Raw genomic sequence first — 13,205 nt, 5'->3', positions numbered from 1 at the left:
ATATTCAGCCACGCGTAGGGAATTTTAAGCCATTTATTTTAAATCTATATTAGACGCCATTTGGCGTCAAACGCGTTGCTGAATGATACTTATGACGCCAATTGGCGTCAGTACGCGGTCAACGTGTTACGTTGGAGTAATTGCCGTTCTGAGTATAACAAATCTAGTTTAATAGTTAAATAAAAAACTCATCATTCTTAATTATAATACAAAAATAACCAATAGATACAATATTATCTATTATATTATCTGACCAATTAAGGACAGTTTTTTAAAAAATTATACTGTCTTAAAAAACCAATTATAATAAGTAACTAGTTTTTGTAGTTGTATTAACATAACTATACAAGTGCATAAAGGCATTTATATAAAAACAAAATGTATAGAAAAAATATAGTAGAATTAGTTATTATAAGTAAAGGCACAATAAAATATTTACCTGTGAAAAGATATATTAGATATTCCATCTTGTTTTAATTTTCCAGAATAATTGACACACGTAGAAACTGCACAAACGGAACCACCTTTATGTTTATTGGTTGTAGCCATTATTAATATTGCGTACCAATAAACAATTTAAAATGCAAATTACAAATTTTAAAAAGATAATGATAATCAAATAAACGCTGTAAACAGTGTAAACTGTAAAGGCAAAAAAGGCTAAATAATAAAAGAAAGCATGCTATCCATGCTTTTAATGCTTATCATAGTGTAGTATGTACGACGATTACGTCAAGGCGCAAAATACCCCCACTCCTATTTTTTCAATATTTCTTAAGTGAGGCAACCTTTAGTATATTCTATAAACCTTGATTTGATCCCACGAGTCGATAAAAAAAAAGCCTTAAGGGACAAATTGATCCCTCATAGGCCATAGCCCACTTGGAAATTCTACTGAGGGACAAAAATGGTTCTGTGTTAAAATAAATTTCTATATAATATAATACAATCGCTTCTCAAAATATGGTATTCTTGCATTTACCTAACCAATTGTAAATTTTATTATTTAAGTTTTTAGTTTTAAACGCAAAGACTCTTTTAAATATCATATAAACTTCAAATCATTTTTTTTAAAAACTAAAAATTTGAGTTGTTCCAGAGGTGCGACGTATAAAAAATTGTAATCGGAGTATCGGACACACCGAAGTATCGCTTATCGGTCTAAAATGTATGAAAAATGTGTGCTGCGATTAATGTCCCACGTAAGTCGAACGCGAAATAGTACCAGGATAAGTACCAGGAACGCATGCTCTGGGGGCGTTGAACGAGTATATTATTATTTATTATGTTTTTGTGTAGATATGCCGCCGCCAAAGTCGTCGAAAAAACCGAAGAACGGCGTACCGGTGGCGATTGGACCATGCAACCCTGGTACCACATAGTCGGAATTTTGACATTTTTGAATTATTCCAGGTGTCCATTTTATTTGTCGTTAGTTGGTGAACAAAAATGGTTTCGTACTTCAAGTAAGTAAGTATGGTTCATTCAAGCGGTTTGCAGTAAAAATACCTATTATACAAATTGTAGAATAGGACTTCGTCTAGAACCGTAAGAAGTCCGATTTTCGATATTTCCATTAATAATTAGCTAAATAATCAATCGATAAAATGGAAAAAAAACTTGCCATAATATACTTACTGTACGTTATTACCATTTTGTGATATTGGACGGTTGAAATACGATAGCAAAAATCGGGTTACTCACGATTTTCGAAAAAAAATTCTCCTCTACAATTTTTACGATAGGTATATTTATACTGTAAAACCCTTCAACAAGCCGTTTTAAATTTGAATTTAAGAGGACACCACATGTCCACATCGACATGTGTCTTACAACGGGCAACGGGTATGAATAATAATAAAACTGGGATCATAGCCATAAATTGGGGTTTTTTTCTAAAAATCTATTTTCGTTATAAACTTATAGCTTGATAAAATGATTTTCTTGAATTTACCTATAGTAAATAATATTAATTTACCAAACTCAAATTATTTAATTAAATACAATTTTTCTTGAACTAATCAAAACTAATAATTATTTTATTATATTTATACAAATAAGTTACAAAATAGGTTTTATTGAATTAACTAATCATTGTTGATTTAATAAATTCAAAATACTTGGTTCCATACAATTTTAATTAGTTTGATCAAAATATCACTGAATGAATAATAATTTGATTGAAATTATAAAAAATCATTGGTTGATAATTAATAAAATATATTTTTTGATTCGTATAGTATTTTTTCGTTCAGTGTACCTACAACAATGTATCTATAGCAAATGTAACATGGCAAAAAATATTTTGCGTGAGACAAATTTTATCTTTCTGTGTTTGTATTAGTGGCTCCAAAATGTCTGAACATATAGGGTAGACAATTTTACAAATCTATAGCGGGCCTATATTATAGATAACATAAATAAAATAAAAGTTATTTGCTTCTAAACATTCCGTTGTTTGTTCTTTTTATTTGCTTGTAAAAAATAATTGGATAATGCTATTAAAAAAACGCTGTTGCACACAGATAAAGTTCTTCTATACGTGTTGTGAAAATTTGGTACGTGTACAACAGACAAGGTGCGAGAAAAGTTGTCTCTCGCAAAACAATTTTTGCTATGTTAAGGTGGGATCACACGGCGCGTGGAGTGTGGAGCGTGATATATACCGCGCACAGTAAAACCGACGCGCCGTTAGATTGGATAAGACGCGCCGCACCAATTTTCCTTTGGCGCGGGATACAGAGACCGACAATTGTCGGGAAGAGACGCGCCGCGTGCCGCGCACAAAAATTTTGCCGCGCAACACTATCAGACGGCGCGTCAACTGTACCACGCTATACCACTCCACGCTCCACGCGACGCGCAACGCGCCGTGTAATCCCACCTTTAGACATATTTTGTAAGACGGAGACGACACGTGCGGGTGGGACGTCATCTTAATTAGCTAAATTAATAGATAAAATGTAAAAAAAAACTTGTAATATTATTGTACGTTTACTTAGTTATTACCATGTTGTGATATTGGACGATTGAAATACGATACCAAAAATCGGGTTTTTCGCGATTCTCGAAAAAATTCTCCTCTACGATTTTTACTGTAAAACCCTTCAATAAGCCGTTTTAAATTTTAATTTAAGTACGAAACCATGATTATGGAAAAAAATGTTATGTCCAACAATTAATAGTTACGACTAATAGTTTATAAATATCCAGATAAGGAAATAGGTGACTATTGAAATGCACCAAACTAATTTTCGACGTAATTTTCATTTTTTAGTAACCGGAATCCAGTGTGTTATGTTCTGAATTTATCTGGCCTGTCCGCCTCTTAATATATGTATTAAAATCGAATTTAAGTTTAATGAAGTCAATATTTATAGATAGAGAAAAATAATTTTAATTTACCTTTTGTAATAATTGGTGAACACACGGCGTAACTCAGCGTAAGCATAAACGTAATAGAACAATTTTCCGCATTTCAGGTCGGTGGCTTACTATCCGTCTGTCTACAAATACAATGTTACGTTATGACACTAGGGAATGAAATTGTTTCATATTATGTGGAGTAATTATAATAACTAGAACATAATATGTATCTTCCTTAGACTTAAATTTTCAAATAATATATTTTATTATAGCACTATAGTATAGAAGCTGTATTTCGACAAAGTGCTGTAAAATGCTAATATGAACATTCAGTTAAATTGTCAAGTATCTACAGTCATTCGTTTTTTAATTACAACAAAAGAAGAAAATCGTAACATGAGAAATCGAGTGAATATCAAATGTTGTAAAAATATAAATTTCAAACGCTCATAAAAATTTAATTTGACTTGCTTGTAGACATTTTTTTTTTGAAAAAGGTAGACAAACTTATGAGGAATCTTGTATTACATTTTTAAATATTTTTTTTCAAAGTTCGTATATTATAGTTCAGTGCATATTATATACAGTAAAATTATATAAAATAATTAAAGGCCAAATTTTTGTACAGCCAACGCCTAAAAAACGTGCAATTAAAATGCTGAAATGTGCGAAATCGCGCGAAAACTAATTTTTGTTAGGAAATTATGTAATACATGTTTCACTATAGGTGCTTCAAATTGTATTTTTATTTTAAAGGTTTTTGTTAAGCTTCGAACGGTGTCTGTTTGTCCACGCGATTTATCAACAACGGCTAAATGTACAGAGATAAACTTGATTTTATTTATTGAATCGTTGTATAGATTTAAAATATTGTTTCCGTGATTTCTATCAAACACTGATTTGGACTTTTTCATGGAGTATTAATTGTCCCTTGAGTTCTCAATTTTTTTAGGTCCATCTCTTACTGTTTCAACTTCCTACATCTATTTGATAATTATTTAAAATAGAATATTGTTTTTCAAGTTTTGTTATTTAGTTTGGCAACTGGGAGTCAATAATTAATGTCATCGAAAAAATGATAAATCAGATATAATATATGTAGTATACCTGTATGGGGACTCAAAATGGATTATACTTTTTTGATAGATTATTTAATCGACAATCGTTATTGTGGTATCGTCATTTTCTTAATTACGCCCAATCATATCGATATAATATACCTATCATATTATACTATAATTATATTGTTAGATAATGTTATAAAAGTCCAATACTTCATAAAACAACATAATTGAGAAATGATAATATAGATAGATGTCCATTCGCCTATTAATATATATTAAAAACGAATCTAAGTTTAATGAAGTAAATGTATTGATAGTTAAAAATTATTTTAATTTACTTTTTGTAATAATTGGTAGTTTTTTATAATTTTTCAACGGTTAAAGTAACAATATACGTAGGTATCAAGAGCCTTGTATTATTTTTTTACTCAACAAAACGCTTTTTGGTCAACAAATAACATATTATTGATATTTATAGAAAAAACTAAAAAAAACTAAAAACTAAAAAATTTACGTTAACAGTTCAAAACAAATCCTAATATTTTTAAAATTTTATCGTATAAATAATATGCTAATATAAACAATCATTGGAAATTGTATGTGTCTACGGTAATTTGTTTTAGAGTTACACCAAAAACTAAAATCGAATTCGTCAAAAACCGATTTAACGTAAACATTTCAGGTTCTCCTTAATTTTTTTTTTTCATTTTGTTTTTCTCTGTGCTTTTAGGAGTATGGGTTATTTTGACCTTCCCAATGCACCACTAGATTCAATTTCCCATCGAACAAGATACTGAAGTTCAAAATCTAACCATTGTACTTATCGTGTACACAGATATATAAAAAAAAATAAAAAAACACACATCATTATAAAATCAATACATTTATCGCTCCGTTCAGAATCTAAAACAAAAATGTGTTCGCTACATCAAAATAATTAAAAATAACATCTATATAATATAGTAGATGAGTATAAAAGTGTGATCATATTCGCCCCGTTATCGTACCCATCTCGCCTGTATAGTAAGTTGTCCCCTGGGGAATATTCGGTTTTAGGTAGACCAAAAATTAACTAAAATCAAAAATATATTCTTACAGGAGGTCTATGGAACAATTGATCAACCGAGTACTATAGAAATTATCGTTTGATAATTACAGGTTCTTATCATTTGGGCACACGCGAGCGAATGTTATAATAGTTTATGTGGAACAAAATTTTAGTATTATTTATTTGTTTGAAAAAAAATTATTATTTCGAATAAATATATAGTCACCTATCTGGCTGTCTAGAATATAGGTACTTATATATAATATTATCATGACGACGTATGTTTTTTATGAAGTCCGTTCAGTTCACAACAGTCTGATATTTAATTGTTTATTGCACGCCACCGTCAGAATTACTTATCTAATATTATAAAATGTCTTTTATGTATTTATGTGTTCGGGTAGCAATCATGTTAATACTCCTAAACTTGCGTAGTATCATTAATTTGGTTCAACGTACATGCGGCTTCTTCGACGCCGTGATTAAGTGGAGCGCTGGAATTTGGTGTGGCCTGACGGTATATAATATTATATTATATTAAATTTAAACAAATTACAACACTTTTACATAAAGATAAATAATAGCGAGACATGGGTAATTATTTTTATCTGGAACCAATTCCGCGGTTCGGCTTTTTGACTTGCCCACTCGGGCATATAACAGCTAATATATTATAATTATTTTGTGTTTAAGGGAAACTTCGTGGATGACGGGACGACATTAGCGGCTACGCCCCGGCAGCCGTCAGAAATGTGTGCTCCTCCACCGATACGGCAGACACCACAGCCTGATGCAGTCGTCGGAGAGCCGGAGGTAAAATATTTTAGATCTCTGTTTTGTTTTTAAACTACAAGTTTATTGTCCAGAATAAAATTGCTTTTAAGCTTCATTGGTCCCCAATCGTAGCACTATAGGTAATAGACAATACTAAACACTCTGTGCGTGCCCATACCATTCCCGTCGAAATTCAATTTGTTTTTGGTTATGTTTGTATTTTCATGTTATACTGTTATCGATAACCTGTTGTCCGAAACGTTCGGCCGTTATTATTGGTTTTTAGACTTATCACCATGACAAAATAGATGGCTATTTCAGCAACTTTTTGATAATATGCATCGTATCCGCCGACCATTACGTCTTAAAACTCGTACTGTTGCCGACATACCTATCTAATTTGTCATTATTATCACGACTTTGCGGTAGTTTGTGGAAATTTCAAAGCAATTAATAAATTGTTATTGACTATTTAGGCTCTTCATTTTGATATATTTTGCCTGCGTTATAATATTGTTTGTATCAGTAACTATGCGAGCTTAAAGTTGATGTCTTGAAATTATAAATTTAATGAATAAAAATGATTCTTAATATTATTACTGAAAGGTACCTACTACACACGACCATTTAAACCTCGTCGTATATTATTGTTTTGTGATTATTTTTGTGTCTAAGACAAACGGATTTAAACATTATATTGTGTTATAATATTATGATCATATCATTATTTCGAGATTGTTGTTGTGTTTAAGGACAACGATGACACGCTGCACTTCCGCTACTACGTGGGGCCGGCCCTCTTCTGCACTCAGCCCATGCCGCCTCCAGCGAGTGCCATAATTGCGGCAAATTTTTCATATCCGCCGCCGCCACTGCCGGAGTACTACATTGGACCTACAGTATTCGACATCATGGGGCCACCGCCGTTGGCGTGTTGCGTGGTGGCATCAAGATTTTGTTATCCACCGCCGCCGCCCCCGTGTCCAGGGCAGGGTCGGACTGGCCTATGCAACAGACTGGCATTAGCCAGTGAGGCGCCCTTATCTGTATGACTCTATATGGGGCCCTACCTAACAGAAAAATCATAATTTATTATAAAATTGAATATGATCTGTATTTGTAATGTGCATTTCAGCATTTGCCATTTATGTACAAATGTTAATTTATAAAATAAAAATAATCAAACATAAATACAGTGTAGTAGTTTAGACGGACAAAACATGTTCGTGACGTCTCAACGTTTGTGTTATCGTCTTATCGGTGCGACGGTGTTAATATGATTATATCAATTGGGATTTTGGAGGTATTTATTTTTAGAACTGTAAACCTGAGTTCTCATTGGCTTGAGCTTAGATCATATACAATGGATAGAGCTATAAGCAATAAAATGTGTCGCCAACATATCAAGAGGGCATCTCACTTTTACGCATGCGCAAAGTACTGTTATCAGTTTTATCACAACCAACCTAATCAAATAATATTATACAATCTGTTGTTTAATGTTTAACATTTTTAATTTGTTTCATTTTAATTAAGTTTGACATAGATACTAGACATTAGATCACGAACTACTACATAGGACTGGACACTCCGGGCAGGGGGAGGGTGGGACACCGGTCACAAAGTTGTACGGGTATGTACGTTTGCGACTGTGATGCTATCTAGTGACGTACTAGATTTACTACATTTCGAATTTTACTTTTATAAACATAATATTTATATACATATAGACTTATGAAATATGAAAAATTTATGAATATGTAATTAAATATGTAATTTATAATTACTTATTATATTACCATGAGAATGAGACAATACTCAAGTATGTCTAATCAAAAGCAAGTTAGAAATCACGCAAAAAAAAAAACTTTCCAAATTGGTAGCAACATAGTAACTAGTAATACGCATTCATTTATTTAGAAATAATAGTGAATATAAAAAGTTTGTCGTTGATTTGAATTTTTGTATTTTTGATCGTTTTTCAGTTATCACTAGTGACTAGTCACGACTTATCACATAAAATAATTTACAACAGCACAGTATAAAAAAATGCCACCAGAGAGCAGCTACATAGCGAACGTACGACCACCGTACAACTTTGCAGCCACCTTATTTTATACAGTGTCCAGTCCTATGTAGTAGTTCGTGCATTAGATACTAGATAGTAGATAATGGAATAACTGATAAAGCCAAAATAAAAATGCACGCATGCGCAGTAGCTACATGCCCTCTTCATATGTTGGCTACATACTCGTTACACGTGAGGTATAGTCGTTGCTCTATCCATTGTATATGATCTAAGGGCTTGAGGAATACTTAAATCAGTACACAATTATACGTATATACCATAGCGAGTAATTGCTATATTACTCTATGGTATATACCCTGAAAATATCATTATCCATTCGTCATCAACCCGACTTGTTAAATACGTGTTCTCGTTTACCTTATTAGTTATTATACGTTTTTTTTATTGTTCGTTTTTTACATTATTAAATGGAGAAACGTAAATTTCAATCTGGGGCTTCGAAACGTTCAGCCAAAAGAAGAAATGATTTGATTGCTTGTGGTTTGTCACCAAGTCAACAAAAACTAAATTTTGTATTCCGTATATTATAAGATAGTAAGATAACTAATAACTATATGTGTATAATATGCTCCATAACTAATAAGCTCCAGTTTCCGGTAAGTACTCATAAATTATATTTTTCTGTTTTAAGCAACTGTTTTTTAGTTGTTGTTTAAATCATTGGTTTTAAACATTTTAAACATAACCATGTTTGATTAATTTTGATGTTTAAAACATGTCAACTCTGATAAATAAAGTATGTTGTAAGAACTGGTACTGAGTGTCTGATCCCCACTATAGGGTGTAATATATTATATAGTGTGTTCAACTTCAACGATAAAGGTAACATGAAATATTTCGAACGCCCCAGACAGAATTTTGTCATGATAATATTATAATAACTTTATACTAATATTATTCGTTATTATAATGTTGTAATAATATTTTTAAACAAAAAATTACTGTCTGGGGCAGAACCTTGAATTTCATTTGGTTTTTTTTTTACTGTATAAAGGACTTAATATTACACCTATTTTGAAAATTTTAAATATTCAAAAAAAATCCCCTTAGATGCATAACAAAACAATTTTGTTTTTGATTGTAACAATAATTTGAATTAGTTTGATTTAAGCAACTTTGACTTTTTTTATCTTAAAATTTGACTTAGTGAGGGTGAGCCAAAGATTTGATTTATGCATGTTATATGTATCATATTTTTTAACAGTCTATCTACAATTCTACAATGTGGATGTTGCGCGTGTGGATTTGAGAGGTTTCGGTGAGGTATGACCGTCAACCAGTATTGGATTGTGCGCAACCACTTTCTCTCGGCAAACGGAGTACACTTGAGATGAGCTAAAGTGTAATAATCATGGACAATAATACTGAACACTGCTGTTACGTACCTATATTGCCTATACAATACGCCGGGCAGCACATTATGTGTCGGGCCGGGCCCGGAACGAATAATAATAGGTCACGTGCCCGGTTACCGCGAAATACTTCGATACGCACCTTATCACACACCGATCGACCTGTGTATGTATAATATACATATGTATATAGAGTTCAACAGTGAGTGTGTAGTACCATTTTTGATATGAATTTTTTAACACTTTGTACTTTTTGCCAGTGCAAAAATGATAAAACTGACCGGGATATACTTTTATTTGTATATGTTATTTAATCTAATACACTAATAATATAAGCTTTAACAGTAGTTGGTTCTAATTGCGTTTTTTACGCGTGTATCTATTTTGATACAAATTAAAAACAAAATAGTGTTTCTGAAAATATTCAACTAGGTACTCCAGAATCCTTATCTTTACCTAAAATAATTGATTTTCCATAAAGAAATGTGTGTATTATTAATTATCAATAATTATTTTTTTAAATTAAAGCGCCTCAGAAATCAATTACGATAGTAGGTAAGGAACTAAAAAATAGTTTCAACTTTTAACAGCTAGTATCCAGATTTGTGAATTTTTATTATTGTAATTTTTTTTTTAGTATTAGAATAGAACTGATTTTTTTGTACTATTTGCTTGCCCAAGATGGAAACGACATGATTTATACTTAATTGTTATAATTGTTGTCTTAACCTAGTTGCATGTAACATGTTTAATATTTATAGAATTTGAATTTTCTCCTTGTTACCTATAATTGTTTTCTTCGCCTGGTTTTTATGTACTAACATTTCTTTACCATCCTTTTAACTTATACCTGTATTAAACGCTTAGTACATCTCAGTACCTATAACCATTGTAAACTATTGATTGCGCACCTCTATGTCATCCTGCATTATGTGAATTCAATGTTATTTTAAATTGTTACTATTAAATATAAATTTGCGTGAAGTTGAAAAGAGACGTGAATTATGATATTTGTAAAATAAAAACGATATGCATATCTTATCTGGATAAACGAGAAACGTGTAGTATAACAATCTGTGAATAATTCCAATGTTTTAGTTATTATATTCATTTTTATTATTTTATAATTTTGATTAAATATGATTAACTGGTGTGTGGTTCTAAACAATGATAATGTGATTTTAGACAAATGTGTGCGTTATTGATAAATAATATCAGTGTGTCAGTCACGACTTATTCTTATTGGTTCAAAAACATATAAACGTGGCTGTAAATGTCCGCGGTGAGCGGGGTTTTTATGACACATAGGCGTCATGGTGTAACTTTTTTTTTTTGTAAGGGGAGGGCGGGTAGGTATGAGGCAATGTAATTATTGATACGCAATAACATAAAACTAAAATATAATAATTATAGTATAATAATTATATTATTATTTATAGTCACATAATAATTATATCTGTTATATATTATATTAAAAGGATTAAAAGGAATCATCGTTATCACGCCACGACCACGCCTTCACCGGGTTGTACTCGCGGTATTTAGACAATCCGTTTTTTAATGCATAATCATAACAGTCCTCGCGTCCATGATGCCAAGCCTCATAAGTTGTGACATCGTCCCAAGGGCATCCATTTTCATGCGCATACTTCAGACATTCAATTTGACCTTTTCTCGCAGCATCAGAACACGTGCGCTCGTCCCATGGGCATCCATTTTCGTGTGCATACCGAAGACAGCCCAGGTGTCCAAATTTCGCAGACTTAGAGCACGTGCGTACGTTCCACGAGCATCCATTTTCATGCAAATACTGAAGACAGCCCAGGTTTCCACGTATCGCAGCACTAGTGCACGTGCTTTCGTCCCACGGGCATCCATTTTCATGCAAATATGTCAGAAAGTCCAGATTTCCAATGGCTGCTGCAGTAGCACACGTGTCTTCGTCCCATGGGCATCCATTCTCATGCAAATACGTCAGACAGTCCAAGTTTACGGTATATACCCAAGTATCTTTGCTCCAGGGACTACCGTTCTCATGTGCATAAATCAAACAGTCTAGGTTACCTGATATCACGGCATTGGTGCATGCCGAATCATTCCACTTACCCGAGTCCCAAGGAACGCCAATCTCGTGAGCGAACTTCAGACAATCAATATGTCCGTGGTATGCGGCCTTCTCGCATATGTTATCGATTGATTTGTTATAAGCGACGGTCTGAACCTTGTCAAAAATCGACCGCCTATCTCCGAGTGGGTCAAAACCACCACTCTCCGTGTTCATTTTCGTGATTTGGAAAAGTGACTCGCAACAAATCTGCAAGTCGACGTCTGGGACTTCCAGCTCGTCGTACTTTTGACGCTGGATTTTATTACACGCGTGGTAAGCCAACTTCAACAGACTGGGTAGGACATAAGTTCTCTCGTCATTAGCAGTCATCGTGGCTGTATTTCCCAAACAGTTAACGCTAGAAGTGAGTGGATTGCGCGTACTGTAAATAAAAATATAAATATAAAACAATTACAATTATCAAGATTAAAATGACAACACATCCGCATTGACAACACACACCTGTACAATACTCCGTCACAAAAGACTTCGAGAGATTTATTCGATAGAAGTGAGAACGTGAGTTATTGGCAGCGTTGGTATCTACGAAAACAAACAGCAAATTAGTACAGACAGTCGTCTTTTCTATACAGAGAACAGAGCACGGTTAATATCTGATTCATAGCTACGTAGACTATCGTGTCTATACGATAAGCTCGTCTCACTTCTAGAAATTTCCTGGTACATTATACTGTTAAGGGGGGTCCACACTACACCGTGTCGTGCAAAATAATCACGGTTACCACAGTTACCAAACGATACCGCATAGTTTAATATATTATTCAACTTTTGACCGTGTGGTTACATTATATTTGTGAACCCGGCTTTATCCGCACATATAGATGTAACCACTATGCGGTAGCGTAGCTGTGAGCCTATAAACCTAGTTTAAAAAATAGAAATACGGTTTGCATATCGTGGTATGATAAGAATATGACTATTGATCATTTTGTTTTAGGTTATGTTCTAGTCTGATAACATTCTTATCACTAACTGGTGGTCCAACCAGGGTTGCCAGATTGGGCGGTTTAAAGCCAAATGGGCTTCCTCAGAAGGTCCAATGGCGAGAAAAATTGAGTAGTTGGTGGCTATCAAATATTGGGCGGCTTCGGGTTCAGGCTGACACCAAATTGGGCTATCCGGTATTTTCCAAAAAACCAAACATTTTCATTTCAATCTTTAAATATTTTTTATAAAAAAAAAAAAAATTGATTTTAATTTTGATATCTATTATTCTATTTGTGATAAACTATTGTGTCTGCTGATTACCACGGTTCGATTTTCTGTGGTATTAGTGATGCTGTCATTAATTGATAATTATGTTTGGTGTTTTAATCAGTGTTGACACGGACTACTACACTGGACTGGAAACGAGACGTTTACTGCCGAGCCGCTTAGTGTCCGC

The 13,205-nt window shown here is 33.0% G+C and overlaps 2 protein-coding genes across 4 annotated transcripts in view; one reads left to right on the top strand and one right to left on the bottom strand.

Annotated features, from left to right (window-relative positions):
* The first annotated feature begins 299 nt into the window (after nucleotides 1-299).
* On the top strand, nucleotides 300-7,311 carry LOC100569980 (wiskott-Aldrich syndrome protein homolog 1-like). Of its 2 annotated transcripts, XM_016806101.2 has the most exons (5): nucleotides 300-1,202; nucleotides 1,300-1,470; nucleotides 5,883-5,995; nucleotides 6,172-6,291; nucleotides 7,005-7,311. In XM_016806101.2, the coding sequence occupies exons 3-5, from the start codon at nucleotides 5,888-5,890 to the stop codon at nucleotides 7,302-7,304; spliced, it is 528 nt and encodes a 175-aa protein (XP_016661590.1). In that variant the 5' UTR covers nucleotides 300-1,202; nucleotides 1,300-1,470; nucleotides 5,883-5,887; the 3' UTR covers nucleotides 7,305-7,311. The 2 variants fall into 2 exon arrangements, with proteins under 2 accessions (XP_016661590.1, XP_029344839.1); XM_029488979.1 differs by lacking the exons at nucleotides 300-1,202; nucleotides 1,300-1,470 and having other exon boundaries at nucleotides 5,331-5,995.
* A 3,781-nt stretch (nucleotides 7,312-11,092) lies between these two features.
* The window catches only part of LOC100164106 (uncharacterized), a 12,440-nt gene continuing 10,327 nt past the window's right edge, over nucleotides 11,093-13,205 (bottom strand). Inside the window, exons 2-3 of one of the 2 annotated variants that reach the window (XM_029488913.1) lie at nucleotides 12,263-12,343; nucleotides 11,093-12,182 (exon numbers count right to left, since the gene is read on the bottom strand). In XM_029488913.1, coding sequence (XP_029344773.1) covers nucleotides 11,174-12,130 — 957 coding nt within the window. In that variant the 5' untranslated portion in view covers nucleotides 12,131-12,182; nucleotides 12,263-12,343 and the 3' untranslated portion in view covers nucleotides 11,093-11,173. Of the gene's footprint in view, nucleotides 12,183-12,262; nucleotides 12,396-13,205 lie in introns of those variants that run through there. The other variant, NM_001162135.2, reaches the window with a different exon arrangement.

This window comes from Acyrthosiphon pisum, chromosome A2, assembly GCF_005508785.2.
Source record: "Acyrthosiphon pisum isolate AL4f chromosome A2, pea_aphid_22Mar2018_4r6ur, whole genome shotgun sequence".
NCBI classification, from domain to species: domain Eukaryota; kingdom Metazoa; phylum Arthropoda; class Insecta; order Hemiptera; family Aphididae; genus Acyrthosiphon; species Acyrthosiphon pisum.
This window is presented reverse-complemented; position numbering and strand designations above follow the sequence as displayed.